We start from the raw sequence: 22,639 nt of genomic DNA, 5'->3' as shown, positions 1-22,639 counted from the left end.
GAAGAATTTCCTTCTCTCCCCTCCCCCTTCCCCTTCATACCTCTTTATTTTTTCTCTCGTCCCTACCTTCTCGACGAAACGCTTGCTACGCAGGCAAATTAACGAATGTAAAGTTCAACGACATACCTTAAATTTTTCGCATGACATGGTGTGCTAATTCTTTTGTGACAAAGAACTCCAAAAGGTGCTTGTCTCAGCGTAATTGGTGACTTTTGTCGAACGCAAATTTTTGGCAGTCAGCGCATTCCTAGTCTGGTACACAGCCGTTTTTAGTGTCGTCACAACGCTAAAAACAACACTAAAAACGTCTGTGTAGCAGACTAGCACACTCCTGAATGTACCCACAAAAAGCTCATTATAGGGGCTAACAAGTATGTGAGGCATTTTCTGCAGATTTTTTCGTTACGGTTGAAATCAGGACCGGATCCTTCCTTTCGTCGTGAAGATCACTCAAGGTCAACTAAGGAACTCGATGATGCTGTGGTTGGCACGTACGCAAGAAAGAATGGAATTCCAGAAATTAAAAAATATATATATAACTCTTTCTTCTAGAAGAACTAAACGCTGTCAAGTTTTGTTGTTTTTTATGAGGCATTACTCAGCCAAAAGCGTTCATGCTTTGGAAGTATTGGAATACTGGATCGTATCAAACATAAGGACGGCCGATATATTTTTCTTTGACCTGTAACCAGGGTGACCACGGGCCAACTCTGCGGCATAGACGTCCATTTCCAGTATCAGGCTAATCTAGCTATTTACAAAAAACTCATCACTAGTCCGTAGTTTTGATAGACCTTTTTATATCTCAGCGATCGTTGTCGCTGCGAACGTAGCCTGTTCTCGGAGGCTTGCTTAGGGGCACCCAAATGGATCTGTGTTCCGCAAAATATCTGTTCTTCGGGCAAATCTTTGCTGGCTGGAAGATGTGGAAGTGATGATGTGTCCTTTAAAGGAAATTGTTGCTGGGAAAAATACAATTCTGGGTGTCTGAGGTTATTTGATTTCTAGAATAGCCGAGATGTGTTATTTGTCAGAACCCTCTTCCCCCGCGTAAGCGCACCGGAGGAGTGAAGAGATGCAGAAGGAATAACTGAAAACTGATGCAGGCCACAGTTTTTGCTTGTGCTACTCCCGGTATCCGGTATTTCACTGGCTAAGTTACTTAGCTTTGGCAAGGCGTTTGCGGTCCGCGTGGTTTTCGTCCATTTGATTTTTATTCCAAATTGAAAATTAAAAATCAAAAATTCACAATTGTGATTTTCAATGTTTGATTCCACAAGAATTGAAAATCACAAATTTACAATCTCAATTGTCAATTTTTGTTTTTAAGAAACATAAAATTGAAAAACAATTTTCCACGGTTTGAAAATCAAAAATTGAAAATTGAAAATGGTCAGTTGGTGGTTTTTATTTCTTGTTTTTAAGGAAAAGGAAAACTAAACAATAATCTTCAATTTTGAGATTTTTGCTTGGTACCGAAGTTAAAATTGTATTTTCAATTTCCTATTCCCTAAATTCCAGCTTATTAAAAATTCAAACTTGACAAAGCAATTTCATGTGTAAAGAAACTGCGGGAAACAGAATTAATGCTGGTGAAATCCAAAATGAAAATCGTTTTTTGATTTTCCTTTTTATGAAAAAAAAATTGCCAACCGACTAAAAATACCTGTGACGGGAGGGGAGGGTAAAAGCGGAAGTGGCGCGACTGCAAACAAGACGGCGGTCGTCTTGTAGTGAAGGAGTGTTACGTGTTGCGTATCTTCGTCAAGCTGTCTCTAGCGGAAATGTTACGCCAACAGGAAGTCAAAGCCTGCTTGTATCATGGCCGACACGTTTTCAAAGAATTAAGCTGAATGTTTTTCCACTGATAAATATGCTTTTGTTGTAACCTTGCAGCATTCGGGCAGTATAGAAGAGGGACCGCCGACTGCGGACTGCGGACCACGGACAGCGGACTGGGTATATGTAAAACAGGGACCAGGTATAAAATGCGAACTACGAACTATGTCTTAGTGTAATGATGATTAGTGAACTTACGCAACAGGAAGGGAGAGGAAAGAAGACGTCAAACCTTGTGTGATAAGAGTGACAATAATTTTGTTTGAAAAAACTTTCCGCCAAACATCACCTTCCTTTAAACAGGTCTTTCTGTAAAAGACCAAAAAACATTAATGTGAAGTGAAGGTCACGAAAAACACGTAATTTATAGCTCGGTCACGTTTGTCACACACAAGCCTTTTGCCGTCCTCTTCTTTCTGTCGTCCCAGCTGTTGCGTAAACTAACTTTTGTCACTCGACCCTAACCGTGTAAAACTCCTTTGTTGTTGTTAAAATGAAGGGATTTAGGCTTTAACAATCAATGGTAGCCGCAGAGTCTTGATAAGAACTGTTTAAATAAACTTTAATAGCAGGACTGGTTTTGGAAATCTAAGATGAACGTTAACCGATTGTATCCGAAACAGCCACAAAAGAGATATCAACTATAAACGCTCTGTTCACAAACGAGCATATTGCTTAAATGACTTACACGTTTTACACTCTGACCAAATACATAAAACTATTCCTGCCGGCAGACCAATCGTCTCTCGTAGCGCTGGTCCCAAAGAACGCATTTCTAGTTTTGTGGACTCGCTTTTACCAGGCCAATCGCGCAAAAACAAGAGTCTTACGTCGAGGACACTGCACACAAAAGTGACATCACTGAAAACACGCCTCTTCCAGATGAAGCAATTTAAGCTACGCTAAACGTGTGTTCTCTCTGCTCTAGCATTTCCCAGGAAGAGTGAATCGACATCGTCTGTCACCATTACGAAGAACATTATCAGTCAAAGCTACCTATCCTTACTTCATATTTGAGAGACTTAATGCGGGTGATCTTAACAGAAACCAAATTAAAATTGACCAACAAACACTACGTACAGACTCACGGCATTACAATGACCACCAAAATGGCGGTTGCTTTCCCGGTCATTTTCATGGCTCACGTTGAGAAACAACTACTACATGCGAGCTCTTACAGCCATTTCTCCGGCTGGAAGAAATTTATTGATGACATATTCTCAGTGTGGACTCTTCCTGAGACCGAAATCAACAACTTTATTGATTTCGCGAACTCTTTCTACTCAACAATAAAATTTACACTGACGAACTGTCATCAAAACAAATTGTTTTCCTTGACCACTGAATTCAAACACATTATTTAAGCCGACAAAAACGTTTTAATATGCGAATTTCTCCTCATTTTACCCTGTCATCGTTAAGAAGGGCTACGTATATTGAAAAGCCTTGCACTTACTCAAAACGAACTCGGTTAAGGAATAATTCCCGATAACTGGAGTTAAAGAAGAAAGAGTTTTTAACTCGCCTTACAGAACGAGGCTACCCTCACGACCTTGTGGAAACAATCCTAGCCGAATTCCGCTTCGAATCGCGCAATGCGGCTTTATAAAATAAACCCCAAACAAAAGATTTTGCCGTTTGTAACGACTTTCTATCCTGCAACTCCGAATCTCAAAAAGATTCTAATGAAACACTAGCCTGCGTAGCAAGCGTTTCCGCGCGAGTTCGTGGAGAAAAGTTGGGACACTTTAACATCAACGTGAAAGGAGTTATACATGGTTAGGGTCGAGTGACAATATTATCAGACTAAAAACATAACACGTAGTTCGCATTTTATACCTGGTCCGTATTTCATATATACCCAATCCGCAGTCCGTGGTCCGTAGTCCGTAGTCCGCAGTCCGCAGTCCGACCTCGATTTACAGTTCGCAGCCGATCTGGAACGCTCTGCCCAGCTGCGTTGCGTACGTATAATGCTGCAAGGTTACAACAAAAGCATACTTATCAATGAAAAAACATTCAGATCATTTCTTTGAAAACGTCTCGGCAAGCTTTAGATTGCTGTTGGCGTTACACTTCCCCCAGAGAGGGCTCGACGAAGACATGGAACACTCCTTCACTACAAGACGACCGCCATCTTGTTTGCAGTCGCGCCACTTCAGGTTTTACCCTCCCCCACCCGTCACAGTTATATTTGGTCTTATAAACATAACAACTTTCTTTAGTTTTCCAGACATGTTTCGACGGTACATCCGTCATCTTCAGTGTTACATATTTTGAAATCGCCGTTGAATTTAAAGCGCGCGCGATCTTACAAAGTTCGTTACATTGCGTTGTCAATATTGCGTACTAAAACAAAGTTAAATGAGTGACGCTTAGTTCTTTACAGGGAGAGAGTCAGGTTGATGTGTTTCACCTGCTGGTTGAGATATTTGGTCTGTTTTCAATTTTTGTTTTTCTCGACAACGAAAATCAAAAAACGATTTACATTTCGGATTTCATCATCATTGATACTCTTTCCCGCGGTTTCGTTACACATGAATAGCTTTGTCAAGTTTGAATTTTTAATAAGCTGGAATCTATGGAATGGGAGATTGAAATTCGGTACCAAGCAAAAATCTCAAAATTGAAGATTATCGTTTAGTTTTCCTTTTCCTTAAAAACAAGTTTTGAAATCCACCAACTGACCATTTTCAATTTTCAATTTTTGATTTTCTAAACATTGAAATTTTATGTTTCTTAGAAACAAAAATTGACAATTGAGATTTTAAATTTGTGATTTTCAATTCTTGTGGAATCAAACATTGAAAATCACGATTGTGAATTTTTGATTTTCAATTTTCAATTTGGAATCAAAATTCAAATGGACGAAAACCATACGGACCTTTTGCCATCTGTGTTCCGCTGTTCCACCATCCAGTCCTATACAATTTATTATTCCATAACAGTGTTATTTCCATTAGGGGATTCCCCATGCCAGAACAGTCGCGTTTGAAAACTGAATATTCTTGACGTTATAATAGCCTCCCACGCAGACGTGATAGAGTCTGCTTGTAGAGGTTTCTTTCGCAATCGGGTGTGTTTTTTGGCCTTCTTGAAGGTGTCTGTACTCAGATAGTAGGTGAGTATATAAAAACGCTTTAAAATTTATTTCTGATCTAGTATTTTGCTTTGCAAACTTGAGAAATTCTTGTTACTTGGCTGAGTTAGTACACTGAGCCTAGAGGTCCTCCACTCGCGTGCGATGGTTGACACAGAAATAGCATCAAAGCTTCGCGACTTGCAAAGATAAGACGCATTTTTATGTATTTCCTTCATTACATAAACTTTGCATCATTTAATTTTTCTCTATGTTGATCAGGGATCCATGAAACGCTCACTCGCACCGATCACAACAGAACGAACAAGTTTTGCTTTGCTTCTACAGTTGATTGTGGTAAGTTCTTTTCAGTTGACGCAGATGGATTGTTCATTTTACACAATATGTGCTATGGACACTTTTTATAATCACTGTATAATAAAACTGTCCACGGTAAGGATACATTTCGAAGCCTTTGTTGGCTGCGAAGTAATATATCAATCATGAGACGCAGTGTTTCATCACCAGATGAAACACCGAGAAGAGAGTTGAAAATACGACGCGCAGCGGAGTATTTTTGACGAACTTCGAGGTGTTTCATCTGGTGATGAAACACTGTGTCGAATGTTTGATATTTCTTCTCAAACAAAATCATTTTTGAAAGAGAAATTAAGGATGCAAAAATGAGCAGTTTTTCATCTGATATCCAAACACTCATTAAACATTAATTTCCTTTGAATTTTCTTTATGAATTATTAATGAGTTTGAGAAGTAATATACCCAGACGCCCAGTACGAATCAGTCAGTTTCGAGTCCATGAAATTTAAAGAAATTTGCTTCACGTGGTTACCTAAGGTGATCCGTTATGCTTTAGACGTTTTCAATTTTCAGTTTTGATCAGAATAAAAATTCAAGTTTGATCTGATCTGTAGCAGTTTTCTGACGGCAGACGAGATCATGCGTCACATGTTAGCCTCGTATTCGTGGTAACAATTTTGGCGAACAGTCCACATTGAAACTACTATTATCATCAAACGTGATTCCTTTCCGTGATCAAGGTACAAATAACTTTGTTTAGCAGTACTGAGGCTAACATTAGTTAAATATCCCAACGACGCTAACTTCAGTGGAATATCTTACCGCAATTTCTTCCGTCCTTTCGAGTCGCACATGGGGAAAAATCGCTTGCCAAGTTTTTTTACTGCCGTTTGTTGCTAGCTTTTCCCGTATTTTTTTAAATTGTTTATCAGTAATTTTCGGTTTTATGATTAGATATCATGACTGCTGGAAGATTATTTCATTTTAATTCAAATCGTTACTACATTAACAACTGATGTTAGAATTATTATTACTTAGTATACAGCTTGGTCTCTATGATAAATTACGAAACTCGGAAACTCTTGTATGCCTGAAATATTTCAGGAATGTTGACTGCGTAGTGACCAGTCACGAAAAGTTCGGGCATACAGTTTCAAGTCACCTAGGTCCCTTAAAAATTGTTTTCAAGCTAACACAAAGGAAGAGATTTAAGTAGAGAGGAAACAAAACTCCATGAGAACAGTCAGCAAAAATAATGGTAGATCAGTGTCCATAAAATGGGTGATTCCAGAAAATATCCATACCATACCACGGGCGGCATCTTGGAATTCCGAGGGAGGGGGGGGGGTTTCTTGGACTGGAATTCCGAAGACGTGGGGGAGTAACGCAGTTTGGAATTCCAAAGGCATGGGGGGGTGTTTCAGCTCTGAATTCAGTGAATTTCCAGAGGAAAGACGGCGAAAGCTCCGCTTGAAATAGCTGACCTGTTAACATTCCCATTTTGTAAATGAAGCACGAACCGACCACGAAAGAAGTATGCGTTCATGCAGATGGGTAAGCAGATGGGTTGTGCAGCAAGCTCCACATCGAAAAGGCCTTAAAGTTGATGAATTAGTCAACTGATTAATAAAAATATAACCAAGTCGGTGTTTCTCGCCGATTGTCGATCAACGATGTGTTGTTGCGTGCTGAAAACTCGCACCAGTCTCTCGTTTCCAAATAGAACGCCTGACAGATTTTTGTATTTCACGCCGATTTTCACGCCAACATGAAGGTAGTAAAATCCGACAGCGTGCCTTTTTATGCGCTGTTTAATTCAAAACTGTTTATGCGCAAGTGTTTTGATCATTCAGTTCTAAATAGTTATTTTTCCTCGAAATAACTATTTATTCCAGGAGCTGATATCCTTAAACGGACGTATATTTGCCAATAGAACTGGACGAGTCGGGGAGAGGTTTACCTCAAAAAATTATAATATCGAATATCGATCGTAAACTTTACTCTTGTCAGCGTCCACTGGTATCAATACGATCTACTCCTGAAAATATGACGGTATTGAATGGAAAACAAAAAGTTCTATTAGGTGGTAAGCAGCTTAAAGATAATGCTTAGAAGGAATAGCTACGGTGTACTAACGTTAACAAACTTGAGTTGCTTGATCGTCTGACTAAAAATTGTGAACAGAATTCTTTTGCAGAGGGAAAAAGTGCAAGTTTCTCGTTCGTTTGAAGATTTAGGCAGACGAACAGGAATTCCAAAGGGTCTGAAACAAAGGGGAAAATTCCGGAGGAGAGGCGGGGTTAGCGATTTTGGAATTCGGAGGGCAAGGGGGGGATAAGCATTTTGGAATTTCCGAGGGCAAGGGGGGGTTAAAATACTCATGCCACCCGTGGTAGGGTATGGATATTTTCTGGAATAACCCAATGTCAGTGGTTTATTGATCAGTTAGTGACCACTGATTATGTGTCATCACACCTTCTGCCACTATTTACTGACTATTGGTTGTCATATCAGCCAATGCTCGTTCAACATGTCAAACAACTATTGATCGACATATTGGCCAATAAATTGACTGTCAGTTGTTGACTAACATAATCAACCAAGATTGGTCAACATTTCAACCAATAGTCAGCCGTTATTTTCATTAAGTATCAGAGATGTCGTCCAAATGTTGCTCGATTTACAAAATCCAACATTTAACCAGAAAAGAATAATTATTTTGTATTTTTTGGCAGGTGTCCATCAGGGTACAATCATCATGTATTAAGGAAGACTGTGCAGACCCAGCCATAAAAGTAATCAGCCGCTCTTCAGGGGAGTGTGTGACATGTTTCCGATGCTCACCATGTCCTGAGGGACAAAGACTGTCAGTGCCATGCCCATCAACTGTTTTAGAGGGCACAGACATCCACTGTGTTCCTATGGTGCAGGCAATTTCCAGAGCTAGTGCGTATGCCACAGATGTTTTTTTTACCCCTCTGGCTTCCCCATCACTCATATCTTTGAAATCAAGTCCCACCAGAACCAGACCAATCACTGAGACAGGTATCAGCCACATCCATAATCAGCCAAGTATTTCTGCCACCAGTTCAACTGGTTCACATCCCTCAATAACTGTTGCTGTGGTAGAGACCAAGGAAAGTGATGACTCAGGAATTGGACAAGATTCATACGTGAAAGTAGCTACCCTATCAGGCTGTGGTGTTGCTTTGATGTTCACCATTGTGGTGGCTATTGTTTATATTTTTAAGAAAAGAGGATCAACTACTATTTGTTTCCTATGTAGTAACAATGAGGAAGCTAGGCCAAACTTAACTTCAGGTTCTGGGGGCAGTGAATCGTGTTCTGTGCTTTTATCTCCTGAAAACCAAAAGCTCAAGGATGCTCAGCAGGATTCCACAAGTCAAGGAAATGACAACCAACCTTTGCTGGATGGCCAGACCCTTTCTGATGATGGTGTACCTACTGTTCCATTATCTCTAGATGATTGCAGCCTTGGAGAAGGTATAGTAATTACTACTATGTTGTCCATATTGATACACCGTGAGTGGTTGCCTGTAAAAGTTTTTGTCTGTCTGAGAGATGGTAGCTTCAACTTTTCATAGCCTGCAAAGCAGGCGTATTTTGGGGCGAGATCCATGAATTGTTTTCAGGATAACGTTCAAGTCAGCAGGTCTTTTTGTGTCATTGAAGACTAACCACAGATCATGCTGTGAGAGCCTGAATAATTTAGCTGTGGTCACACTACAGACTTTTACCTAGGTAAAACCGATTTACCTAGGGCAAATTCATCAAAAATCTCCCGAGGTAAATTCATCTTGGGTTTTGTTTTACCTAGGTAAAAATTCTGGGAAGGTCACACTACTGATATCGGCTCCCAAAGTTTTCACGCCAGTTGAATTTTTTGGAGCGTAAATTTGAGAAGGCAAAATGTGCAGCGATCTAGCTGATCAAAGAGACGTTTTTTCCTTTTATCTCGCTGTTATTTCTTACACTAATTCAACATGCAAGGTGAAGAAAGGCGAAGACGTAGATGACTCGTGCCCCCAAAATTTCTTTCACAGCGTGATCTATGTCCGGTTCTGTCAACAAGACCTTTGCCGATGAGCGTCTATTGGCTAGCAAGGGGGGGGGCACTCCCTTATTTGGCCTATACAGGTATGTGCCACTGAACAGGGTGTGGGTATATAATCTCACTATTGAGCATCTTCAACAGGGTGTCTTTTTAGACCTGGAGCCTGCAACAGGGTGTGAATTTTGGCGGTGTGGGGTCTACCTGAATAACAAAGTCTTTTAAAAAAATCTAATTTTGTTCCTTCAGTAATCTCAAAAAAACATTTTTCTATGTGACTTCAAAACAAAGGAAATAAATATATTTTTCCCCATTTTGTATGGTATTTTATACTATCTAAAAAGAAAATATCTCCTTAAACAGGGCTTTTGGGTGACAGTCTCAAACAGGGTCATGAAAGACAGTCTCTTGTCTTAAACAGGGTAGCAAAATGAACAGATTTTGTCTTAAACAGGGTCAGGGTTTGAAAGCCTTGGCAGCTCACCTACACCCAAACTGCCCTCAAGTGCCCCCCCCCCCCCCCCCCCAAAAAAAAAAAAAAAATTATTTCCCCCCTCTCATCATTACTTTTCTTAAAGTCTATCCTTAATTATTTGGATCCAGAATCTCTGGGGCTTAACTAAAGCCTCCAAAATCCACAAGGGGGGAGGTTGTTTTTCTTTCATTATTCAGGGTTATGGTGACTAAATGTCAGTATACTGGCTAGCTTATAAGTGTACACAAAACAAAGAAAAGAGAATGGGCCCTTAGTTTGTGAATAATAGACTGTTAAAAAATATGTCTGAAATGAAGTTTGAGTGTTCAATAAACTTATATCAAAAATGTCATTTGCTGCAAAAAGTGCTGTCAGTTATGGAAATTGAGAAAAAGTTCTCACGGATGGCTTGGTCAAAAGTGGTTTATCATGAGTGACTTCTTTTTTATTTTTATTTTTTTTTTGACTTTTTTTTTTAACCCCGCCCCCCCTCCCTTTAAACCTGAACCTAATAAATTGTTAGGTTACTTATTGCCACAAAAATTTTTTTTCTGATGCTGAACATTTAATTAGCCAAATGAAATTCAAATACAGGTCAATACTTGTAAAGTAATGATCCAGATAAGAGGTAAAGCAACAATGGCTATGAACATGTTGGAATGCAAAAAGGTGCTAACTTTGCTATTTTCTGCACTATACTTCTGATTGGCTTAAACAGTAAGAGTTAAGAAAACTTAATAAAGCAGTATAATATATTCATGCTTACTTTTCCAGCAAACTTCCATATAGCAAAATCTCATCTCAGTCTGAATAACACAGAAATCCTATGTGGGGAACATGTAAAATTGTACACTTTTCTTGGCTATTGTTTGCAGCTCTTATGATTGGTCAGAATCTTTTAACACCAAAAAACACCCTTTCAAAGTGGAGTTTAAACACATATTGCATAAACGGCCTTTCTGTAGGTTTATGCATTCTCTGTGTAAAAATGAGAACATTCAGGCTATGTGGGGAAAGCACATTGCTGCATAACAATAGGAATTGCTTTCCACCTTACCCGGATCATTACTTAATAAATTTAACAGTATACCAGCTAATTCAGATTCTTAACTTATCAGTAAACAGTAAATTTGAGGTACGTAGCTAGGCAGTTTAAGGGGAAAATGTCACAGGTTACATTCTCAAGTACCGGTACTTCAGGCTGTTACAATAAAGGCTCATTGGCAGACAGGATTGCTGAATCATTCCAAATTGAAATATCTGTTGTTATTAACTCACGATCAAGTGCCAAACTTTTCATGTACTTCATTTAATTGTTCAACAACTAAACAGCCACAGGCTTGAATGGGCAATGTTATTGAGGAAATTATTAATGTAATTCTAATATATAAAATATGATTTTAATTCCAACAGATAATCAACAAGATGCAACCAGTAAGGGTTCAACAGGTGTAGATGTTGCTGGATCATTACAAGATCCTACATCACAGGTTTCACCAGAAAAGCCTTCGTCATTGTTCAACAATTTAAAACCTGGTGTTCCATGTCCAATTACGTGTATCACATCCAATTTGAATATAAACGTCATGCAAGGACCTGGAGGTAAGTATTATGTCATACCTTCATAATTCTTTGCATGCATACTAAGGTTACTCCCTGTAAACCTGCATTTGACCACATTTACATATGCAATTAAGTACCAGACTGTAATAAAGCACTGCCTGTTATCTTTTTCTGTTTTCTACTGAACACTTAACGATTGACTATAAAAAACTGGTTTCAGGAGGTTTAATTTATATCACCAAAAGTGTGAAAATGTACGTTATAATAGCCATTTTCCCTTTACACACAATTTGAAAGTTTTATTATTATTATTATTATTATTATTCTAACTTTGCAATAATTAACAATTATTATTGGATAAGGCATAGTATGATCTGAAGAATTACATAGAGGATATTACATGGTGGCGCGAAGATATGAATATAAAATTTGGAGTGGCAAAACAATATTTTCCTCACTCGCTGCGCTCGTTCGTAAAATATTGTTTTTGCCACAAGAAAATAAAATTCATATCTTCAAGCCTCCTTGTAATGTTCTTTTTATTATAAAACCAAACTGAGACATCGATAAAATAATAGAGGGAAATTACCGAAATTATGTCATCGATAAACTCACATTTGAGATTATGGAAAATAAACCACTCGGGTCCCAGATGTAGTTTTTATGAATTTTACGAGTGGTAAATTTTCCAGTAAAACACTCTTGTCTATATAATAAATAGATCAAGAAGGGTGTTTGGCCTTGCCAATAACTGTTTTGTTATTCATAATTTGAAAATAATTCCTAATTTAAAAACAAGATAAAACATAGGCTACATTACAGAATACTGGGCCACTTCTGTACATCTTTAACCATTCTGTCGTATGCTTCATTCTTTAAAGTGTTGTAACAAGTGGCTGGCTATTCCGAAATTGCTCCAAAACATGCTTTACCTCTATCAATGTTGGGGCCTGCAATTTAATATCCCCCTCCCCCATCCCCCCTCTCGATGAAGTAGATTTTCTCTATAGGTAAACAAAAAAATGGATTTTTGGAGGGTCTCAGCTAAGCTAAGCTAAGGCCAGGTTGTATATTAAATAATTAACGGAATGGCCCTTAATCAAGTTTCCATCTCTATTTGCCCGTTTCTCAGCAAGGTCAAGATATGTTAAGGGATGTTTAGTCTAGCAGATATTCTTCAAATAGCAGATGCCATCCATCAAGTTGTATTCTTGCTGTTCTTGCTATGTTTTTAGACAGTAGTTCGGGTATTTCTTTGTCTTGAAACATGTGAAATGTTCAGCCATTTTGTTGCACTCTTAACTAAAACAACGCTACCTTATGCCTTATGTCTTATGTTATAGCGCTTTGTTTGCCATCCTTTTTTTTAGTGATTATTGATCTGTACCCACTACTAGGAGTATGTATGTGAAACACCATGTGAAAAACGTGTGAAAAATGTCCTATTTTCACACTCCTTTCACACATTTTTCACATGTTTTTCACACACTTTTCACATGCATTTCACACACATATTTCACGTGCATGTGAAATTTTGCATAGTGAAATATATGTGAAAAGGGTGTGAAGCGACGTCATCCCTTTCACACATATTTTCACATACACTTCACATGGGGTTTCACACAGGCTTTCACATGTAAATCCTCATTTAAATTCACACATATTTTCATACACTTCACATGGGGTTTCACATGGGCTTTCACATGTACCTAATCCTCAATGAATGGCAAAACATCTAGAATTTCACATGCTACCAATTCACACATTATTTTCACATACACTTCACATGGGGTTTCACATGAGCTTTCACATGTAAATCCTCAGAGATCGGAGATCATGAATGGCAATAGAATTTCACTACCCTGTGAGCAGAGGTTTGTTTACATGTAAACAAACCAACTACACGACAGACAAGCCACCCAAACGACTTCCTTAACGCTCAAAGCCATGCAAGAGAGAAAACTCTGCTTGCAGGGTAGAATTTCCCATACCACTTCACACAAATTGGGTATGTTGTTTCACAAGCAAATATTCAGTAAATCAACTAGCTTAGATCAATTTACAAACAAATTTACATTTGCACTTTCTGCTTGCAATAAATTTGTCTGAAGTACTGTCAACTGCATGCATGGTTGTGTTTTCATATAGTCACAAACAACTTCAGGTTTATAGCCTGATCTGTTGGTTTATTTATAATTTTATGGTATTTTCAGAGCAACTTGATTTATATAAAACTGGCAAAAAGTGAAAAGCAAACTGGATAGGATTTTTGATTGGCAAAGGAAATTGGTTTCATATTATCAACACGGTGAAACTCAGTTCAACTGACTCACATGTCCCAAAATGAACTTAAATGTAAATTTAAGTTACTCAAAAACGGCACATAAGGCTAATGGAAACATCAATGTCTAATCCTGTTTATTTGTCAATATTTATTGCCTGAAGGATAATAATAAAAACAAAACTTTCTATCATGCTCAGTTTTTATACCTTTAATTCCTACATCAATAAAATAACTAATAATATACTAATTTTTGGTTAGAGATATTTCTTATAAATTGTAATAATTATGATAGTAAATGACATAGTGGCCAATTTGCAATTTCCACTTATTAAGGAATACCAAGTTACAGAAAAGCAATCTAGCACTCAATGTCAGTAAAAAGACAAAGTAAATAAACAACTTTGAAAAATACAAGCATGTTTATGGAAAAAAATAATGCTAACTGACTGCTTCTTTCAAAGTGGCTGAACAGCTTTCTGAACTGAAGGTCCACACATCAGACTAGATAGAGCTGCCGTTTATTTTTGAACTTATTGCAGATGTATGAATATTATGAATCGAAACTCAAATAAACAAACCTACTCAAATTTTATAGGTTTAGTTCAACTCTCAAGTCATTGTAAATTAACTGGAAACTTAATTGCTTCCAACTTGTAGTATACATTGCATGCATATCGGAAACTTATGCTATTTCTTCTCCTATTTTATTTAACATTGGTCTTGACAAGTCTGCCACAGCCTACTAGTGCCAGTACATAAAATTTTCAGAGTATTCCATTGACGATTTGCAACAAAGAGTACAGTTTTTTCTGCAGTAAACAAAAAGGAATCAATCAATGGCATATCTGTGCATGCATCTTAAATTAAGATGTATCTTTGAAGGTTTAAGCTTACCCAAAGTTATTAGAAAACCAAAGTAAGCTCTTGTTACTGTTAACGAACCACGATATCAAGAACATACCTGTCTGCAATAATCCAGCTGAGTTGCTGACTTGGAAACATGCTTTTTGTGAAGAATTTTGCAATTGATCACTGTCTCTCGAAAGTAACATGGGTGTTATTGAAAGACAGTCTTTCTATCTATCCGAAAGTAACGAAAATATTCTGTTTGCATCGCTGTGTTGCTTGTGAAGTCCGCGTGAATTTGAACTATTCAACGGAACTTCATTTTACAATTTTCTATTGGTTGAAAAGCTGCACGTGACATTGTAAATCAAATCGCGCATGTGCTAAAATCATGGGGAAGCCTGGGAAACAACAAACATGGCGGCTAATCTTGCGATACTAGCAGCTAAATACAGGAATTGCACCGACCTGTGATTGGAAGATAAAAATAGTATGTCAGTGGCGATGACGTGACAATTCGTTACGTTAGCCGTTTCAAGAGTAATGGTTTTTACACGAAAAAGACAGTCCACAGGAAAATACAATATAATATTAAATATTTCTCAAAGACAAACAGTGCAGTATTCTTTTGAAGTCGGCTGACTCGCTAAGAGTCAATGTCTAATGAAGTTGAAGTTCAACTGTCGCAAATCGGATAACTTCACTGAGTGATTCTAAGATGAAACCTTTTGTCTGCATCCACATTGATCTTAGATTTTACCACTTACATATTGAAGAAAAGCCATAAACAGAGCTTCAATGTCCACGTGCACCCGACTGAACCTCGGTGCGATTCCTGCAGATACCGCTGTTCATACTAAATGCAGGAATTGCACCGGACGCGTTCTCGTCCCCAGAGTCACTCAACTCTAAGTTGTAACAAAAGAGCACGTGACCAAGAAAGACGGGCTCTGGGAACGAGAATACACCGGACGCTCATTGGTCGAATGCGCAACTTGGCATAAATGAAATAGCCGCGGGAAACTTTAATTGATTTTCTCGCGTTTTGATTTTCGCTTGATAGGACAAGACTTAGGCCACTGGAAATAACACGTCACTTGTATTCGAAGTTAATTTATACTGAAGCAGGAGTTATAGGATCCTGACTAAAGGTCATCTAAACCTCGGGCTGATTGTTCTTTGCCTTTTTTTCTTTTACTGCTTGACTTTACAAGTGTAACATGCTCTCCTTGGTGAGTATATCGAATCTGAAATACCTCAGCAATGTAAAAATAATGGTCACCTAAACAGCCTGGTTAAATCCCATCATGTCCTTTGGAAGAAACAAAAATCCCCTTTTCAGCAAACCGAATAATCATTGCGTTTCAGCAGGTAGCTGCGAGGACCATTTGACCTGCCATAGGGGGTGGGTGGGTAGGGTTGAGTTTTCGCAGAAAAAAATCTGTGAAGAAACTAAAGACGAGTCAATGCTTGTTTTAAGCTAATAGAGTTACATGTCATGTTTACTCGCAAAATTTAGGGAAAAGGCGGTTCACCTGTGAGAGTTTGCTGAAATTAGCTCTTGTATTTACACTTTGTGTACCTGTGGATAACATTTCTACATTGATTTATATTTTCTATTCATTTTTTTTTGGGGGGGGGGGGGTGGAGGGAGCATGATTCATTGCATGCCCTCCAACAACAGTATTAATTTTTTTAATACAGACCTTTGTCGCAAGACTATATTGAAAAGGGATCGATGTCTTGTCGCGGTTTCAAAAAAAAAAAAACTCTGGGGACGAGAACGCGTCCGGTGCAATTCCTGCATTTAGTATGAACAGCGGTATCTGCAGGAATCGCACCGAGGTTCAGTCGGGTGTACGTGGACATTGAAGCTCTGTTTATGGCTTTTCTTCAATATGTAAGTGGTATAATCTAAGATCAATGTAGATGCAGACAAAAGGTTTCATCTTAGAATCACTCAGTGAAGTTATCCGATTTGCGACAGTTGAACTTCAACTTCGATAAGACATTGACTCTTAGCGAGTCAGCCGACTTCAAAAGAATACTGCACTGTTTGTCTTTGAGAAATATTTAATATTATATTGTATTTTCCTGTGGACTGTCTTTTTCGTGTAAAAACCATTACTCTTGAAACGGCTAACGTAACGAATTGTCACGTCATCGCCACTGACATACTATTTTTATCTTCCAATCACAGGTCGGTGCAATTCCTGTATTTAGCTGCTAGTCTTGCGATGGAGAAAGTCCACTCGTTTGAGTCGAAAAAGTGGTTATTTTCAGCATTGATTAGAATATTCCAGCGCATTTGAAGTGTTAGAAGCAAGAGGAAAACTTAACATTGTTCCCTCAAGTTGGGAAACCTTTGCGAATTTAACAAACACAAGGCTTGTAATGCGGCATTTTATCATTTACATAACTTGAGATGTAGTAAGAAATACCTGTCGAGAGATTCTTTAATTACTTTGGTTCATGCTTTTATAACCAGCCGTCTTGACTATTATAATGGTTTATTGTTTGGCTTACCAAATGTGCAGATCGCTAAATTACAGCGTGTACAAAATGCAGCAGCAAGACTTATTCTTGGCATTGGAAAGTTTTCTCACATTACACCGGCGCTTTATGAGCTGCACTGGCTGCCGGTTTCTTTGCGTATTGACTATAAGATTTTACTTTTGACTTTCAAATGTATTTATGGCCTAGCGCCAACTTATCTTAGCGATCTTATTAGTATAAAATCGAATTCATTATATAATCTTAGGTCTACTGGTAAGCTCTTATTGGACCATCCCAAGGGAAAGATGCTCTCAACATTGGGAGCAAGATCATTCTCAGCAGCAGCTCCGAAACTCTGGAATGAGCTACCTGTGGAGCTTCGTCAAGCAACATCACTTAACAGTTTTAAATCTCGACTTAAAACCTATCTTTTTAAAAAGTATTTTTATAGTTTGTAACTTAGTTTATTTTATTCTCACGGTAATGTATTTTCGTTTTCTTTTTAACATATGATTGTAAAGCGCTATTGATCAGCAAATGTAAATACGCGCTATATAAATTGGTAAATTATTATTATTATTATTTAAGGAAATGCTGGCCTTCACTACATGAATCTAAGTTGCGACTAAATACGTGTTGTGGACGTTGTTCATGTTGGTTAAGCTCAGGTACCGAAAGCTGATTGAACCAAGGACAACTTGAGCAAACCAAGAGCATGCCAGTTGTTTGCTTCAAGGAGTCATTAGTTGAACGAACGGTATCAAAAGAAAACTAAAAAAGCATGCAAAGCAAGGAACTGTTCGCATGTCAAGTGGACTTTCAACGTTACAACTAGGAACGTTACAGTAAGAAACAAAACATTCATAAAGTGTAGTTGCATATGTCGTATATGTTAGCAAAGTTAGTTTTCTGATGGAGTAATAAAATTAAGTCCGTTTAGTTGAAAGAATGGTTTAATTCTCAGGATTTAGCCCTCCCCACTTAACAAAAATCATGGTACACATCTTTCTGGGTAGAAACTAAAGTGGTAAGATACACAACCCACAAATTTAGATGAGACCCTTGATAAAATACATAAATTTATATAGCATGTTCTAGCAAACAATGAAGACAATGATATTTGTAAAGATGCACATGTGGATCGTATACTGGAAAGGTTTTAATCAAGCCAAATATAATGAAGAATGTACAGTGTATTCAGTGGTTTCAAAATGTTTTGAAGTAGGAGCCAACTCTGGAAAAGCAGGCGGCTGTGACAATCGAGATTATTTGTCACAAGCTAATTGTTATGACCAGCGTAGCCAGCAATATACAGTCGAGTAGCTGGCAGAACTCTAGTCTCCGGCTTGTTTTGAAACCTCTGTGTATTTACTAATAATTAATACAGTTATTGACTGAGAGATCTGGTTGCAAGCTAGATCATGAAAAGAGCTTTGAACATTAATTCCAGTCTGCTGCTTTACAAGAGGGCCCTTCTGGCGCTTGACACCTTGGTATATTGGGGTTCGCCTTTAATGGTGATGATGATGATGATTTGTAACAGCATGTTTGTTGTGATCACTTGCCTTAAAGGTCTGACATATTAAAGTATAGTGAATTTTCTAGGTTAGTAACTTATCAAATCTTATTCTTCAAAAATTCATGACCCTCATAGTTAACTTAGGGCCTGTTTACATGGAGTGGGGGACCCCGGTCTAGTGGAGCGTGAAAACAAAAGAAACCAACCCCACTAGACCGGGGTCCCCCACGCCATGTAAACAGGCCCTTAGTTTGATGTTTATCAGCTATGAGCCATAGAATGCTAGATGTGGCATGGCATGAAATTAATTTTGCAACTTTTATGAGCCATGAAATGCCTTTCATGGGGTATTCACTAGAAATTCATGGCATTTTCATAAAAAATATGGTTCATAGTGGTTGCATTTAACAAGCTCTGAAAAAAATTCACATGCTCACTCTAACATGCCTAAAAGTGTTCACATGCATGTGAAAAATTTCACATGCGTAGCATCTATTATGCATGTGAAATCTGAAGTTCACATGCATCACAAAATTGTTTCACATGTATGAAAAGATTTCACATGTAATAAAATGCATGGAAAAAAAGTTCACACATATGACAAAAATTTTTCACATGTATTACAAAATTTCACACGCATATCAAAAAGTTCACATGCATGTGAAATGCTGATGTGGTTAACTTGTATTTTTTCCAACATTGATTTCACATGGTTCCTTTTTTTCACACACTTTTCACACCCTTTTCACACGATTTTCACACACATAGCCCTAGTACCATTGACATCATTTTCCAAAGCCTGCAAATGTCTTCCAACTTTTGTTAATGCTAGCTTGTTATGAAGGATAAGCTGTGGGATTTGAGCCAGTCAGAAAGGGAGAAATATTGGATCTTGTTTACTGTTGTTAATATCGATGAGATATCGGTCGATATAGCGGTTGACACTCGGTCGATGCTCAGTCGATAGTCGGTCGACACTCGGTTGACAGTCGGTCGATACTCGACTTTTCGCTGACACTTCGCCAACACTTCGCCGATGGTTGGTCGATACTTGACCGATGTATCGGTCAGTAATTGGTTGACACTCGGTCGACACTTGGTCGATAGTCAGAAGATAGCCGTTCGATATATCGGTCGAGAGTCGGCCGATAGTGGATCAATATATTGGTCGAGATTTTTGTCTGTCTGTGTAGTTTTTAGTCCATTATCAATAACCCTGGAGAAGCAATTGGAGCAGGATTACTGAAATAGCAATAAAAGGTGGTGGTAGGCCTACATGACTTTTACCTCATGCCAAAATGCTGCTTATTCCAATAAAGTTGTTTTCATCTGCTGGGTAGATTATGCTCAGCAGCAGTGTTTGTCGACTTTCAAAAAGCCTTCGACAGTGTAAATCACCAACTTCTCTTGAAGAAACTGCCTGGGTATGGTATCAAAAACCATGAACTGAGGTGGTTCAAGAACTATCTTACGAGTCGATGTCAATCTGTTGTCTATGGCAGCGCACAGTCTGCACCTCAGCAGATAAAATCTGGCGTCCCACAAGGGTCCATACTTGGTCCGATTTTGTTTTCTATTTACATCAATGACTTGCCGAACTGTTTACTTCAGTCAAAGATCCTACTTTATGCGGACGATGCTGTCCTTTTCTACGCTGACACCAATATCGGAAACATAATTAATACCGTTTTGAATAAAGATCTAAAACTGAGTTGCAGTCCTGGACCCATCTTAATAAGCTGTGCATTCATCCTGTGAAGACCTAATACGTTCTTTTCGGCATTCAACAACGAATCGCTTTGGCTACCCTTTCAGATGGGCCATTTAGCTTATTCCACAGGGATAAGCCAATAAATCAAGCACAGCATTACAAATACCTTGGTGTGCTAATAGATGCAAATCTCAATTTCAAACAACACGTGGATAAGCTATTGGTTAAGATTATATCGATCACTATATCGACCGCTATGTCGACCGCTATGTCTCGGTGGACATTACCCACAGTAAACAAGATCCGAAATATTTTGAATGAATAATAAGTTTTGTTCCTTCATTTCAATGTTGATTTCTTCTGTGCAGTGTTTTTTTAACATGACACAACTCAGACTATATGAGCGAGGCACGTTTGCTAACAACAAGGCACAGACTTAATTAATATGGGCAAAATTCTCTTCAATATAACTGTACTACTGGTTATAGTAGAGGTGTACTTAAAGTGTTCCTGATAGAGACCCCTTGTGATCCCAACTTTGTTATGGGAAAAATATCCAAAATGTGCTGTGTGTTATACAGAAAATACATTGCAGGTTTGTCGGAGTTGATTTCCATGTTTCCTTGATTTACAGCTTCCCATGACATTTTCTCGGCTTTTGATTCACGGCATCAGAATGCTTATGATGTGCATAAGCAAAGGGTAGCCAAAAAGTGGGCAACCCTGTCCCAAGCAGAAAAGTACAGTACTAAAATGCAGGAGGTACCATTTCGTCTCTACCACAAAGTTTGTCTCGAGCTTGATATCCCAAGATTTGATGGTAAAGATGTGAGAGAGTTTGCCAGTAACCAGGACATTACAGTTCCAGAATGTGCACGTCTTCAACAGGTTGCTAAAGTACAAAACACCACAACAACTTCTATCATTTTACTACAGACTCCTGGAATAACTGTTGGGGAATTTGTCAATATAATGAAATAAATGGGGAGACAGGACATAGCAGATTTAATAAATTAATGGTAGGGGCTAATTTTGTTTGCCTATTTACATGCACAGTGAGGAAGTTACAAATAGCTTGTTGTCTGGCATTTTCCTGGCTGGGCCAGGTGGGAAGGTATAGCTGAGCAGGAAACTAAAAGATAAATAGATGTAAAAACCATTGGCATTAAAACCTGGTCTGATCTTTAAGCTAAGGACTATAAATATTTATAAAACAGTTACTAATAACTATAGGTTACCCTTTTTGACAAATTGTGTAAGGCTGATAAATGTCAGATTTCAATGGATGTAACTAGATTTGCAGAGAATATAATAACTGAATAGTAGACTATTATCAAAGGATAAGGTTACAAAATGGCAAATCAATGTGTATCCTGTAGTTTGGTAGAACCATTTTGAAATCGTTACAGATCAGTATTAACTTTTGTGAAATATTATAATGTATTGTTAAAATGTCTGCTGTGAAATGTAGGTAAAAGAAGACTGGCAACCTCATTATAATAGGTGTAGTGATACTAGCTGTCTTACGTTTGGGTTAAAGGCTCTTATCACAGGGAAACAACTTTTTGTGTGTGACCAACAATTGTTCACAAGGTGTAATTGCCTCGGGAAGATTTCCATGGATCCATGAAAAAGAACAAAAGAATTCCCCATGACACTTTCCTACGTAATGTCTTTGGACTGATAAGAATCCAAAGCGGCTCAACCAGTCAATCTACCAAACAGTAGAAATCACATGTTGTTCAAGTCCTTTGTTCATCTTGATGCCAAATCCTGTGAGTACGAGAAACGTGTTCTGTTCTTCAACACAGATATTTTTACTTTTAATAGACTCAAACTGAGACCCCTTCAGATAACTCAATGTTGTGCCCAATTCAAATTTCCCGGGGTTAAGATTCTTTGTGTATTGTATTTGTATTATAATGTGGTATTGAGTTCACATTTACAGCTGTAAATGGTATGGAAATTTCTGAAACAAAACGTTTTATTCTTCAAGATACTCGGAAGTTTTCTTTACATCACAAGTCAACAATATTTTATTCTGTCCTCAAGAAGTCGTTGGTACCAGTTTTGAAGACCTGTGCTTTGTTTTGTGAGCGACAAGTTGCTTTTTTTTAAGTGCGAATGAAGTGGGCATGAATCACTGTTGCACACATAATTTATTAATGAGGAGGTTTTATTACAAGTGATAAATGGTCGCCAAGGAAGTTTATCGTGAATTGGGGTTCAAGTGTTTTTTTCCCCTTTGGGAAATAAATCAGTGTGTAACTTTATACAAACATAAAAGCAATCGAAACCCAAAGAGAACCCAGACCAAAGCTATTTCCCTAAGGGGACAGCTTTGCTAAGAAGGGCTAGTGTAACCACACCTTATGTTTGTGGTATCTTTGCTTCAAAAATATCATACAGAGTTGTCATTTGCTATTTTAAAAAAAAT

General features: G+C 38.1%; 1 protein-coding gene across 1 annotated transcript; it reads left to right on the top strand.

Moving 5' to 3' along the window:
• The first annotated feature begins 4,894 nt into the window (after positions 1 to 4,894).
• LOC140938860 (uncharacterized) lies at positions 4,895 to 22,387 on the top strand. Its single transcript, XM_073388383.1, has 5 exons — positions 4,895 to 4,960; positions 5,201 to 5,275; positions 7,972 to 8,740; positions 11,197 to 11,385; positions 20,837 to 22,387. The coding sequence occupies exons 2-5, from the start codon at positions 5,207 to 5,209 to the stop codon at positions 21,181 to 21,183; spliced, it is 1,374 nt and encodes a 457-aa protein (XP_073244484.1). The 5' UTR covers positions 4,895 to 4,960; positions 5,201 to 5,206; the 3' UTR covers positions 21,184 to 22,387.
• The last annotated feature ends 252 nt before the right edge of the window (positions 22,388 to 22,639 follow it).

This window comes from Porites lutea, chromosome 5, assembly GCF_958299795.1.
Source record: "Porites lutea chromosome 5, jaPorLute2.1, whole genome shotgun sequence".
In the NCBI taxonomy this organism is placed as follows: domain Eukaryota; kingdom Metazoa; phylum Cnidaria; class Anthozoa; order Scleractinia; family Poritidae; genus Porites; species Porites lutea.
This window is presented reverse-complemented; position numbering and strand designations above follow the sequence as displayed.

Excerpts from the sequence above, each read along its gene's own strand:
- LOC140938860 (XM_073388383.1), top strand. The coding sequence starts at position 5,207 with ATGAAACGCTCACTCGCACCGATCACAACAGAACGAACAAGTTTTGCT. Across the intron at positions 5,276-7,971 it reads TGCTTCTACAGTTGATTGTG|GTGTCCATCAGGGTACAATC; the intron begins GTAAGTTCTTTT and ends ATTTTTTGGCAG. Across the intron at positions 11,386-20,836 it reads CGTCATGCAAGGACCTGGAG|CTTCCCATGACATTTTCTCG; the intron begins GTAAGTATTATG and ends CTTGATTTACAG.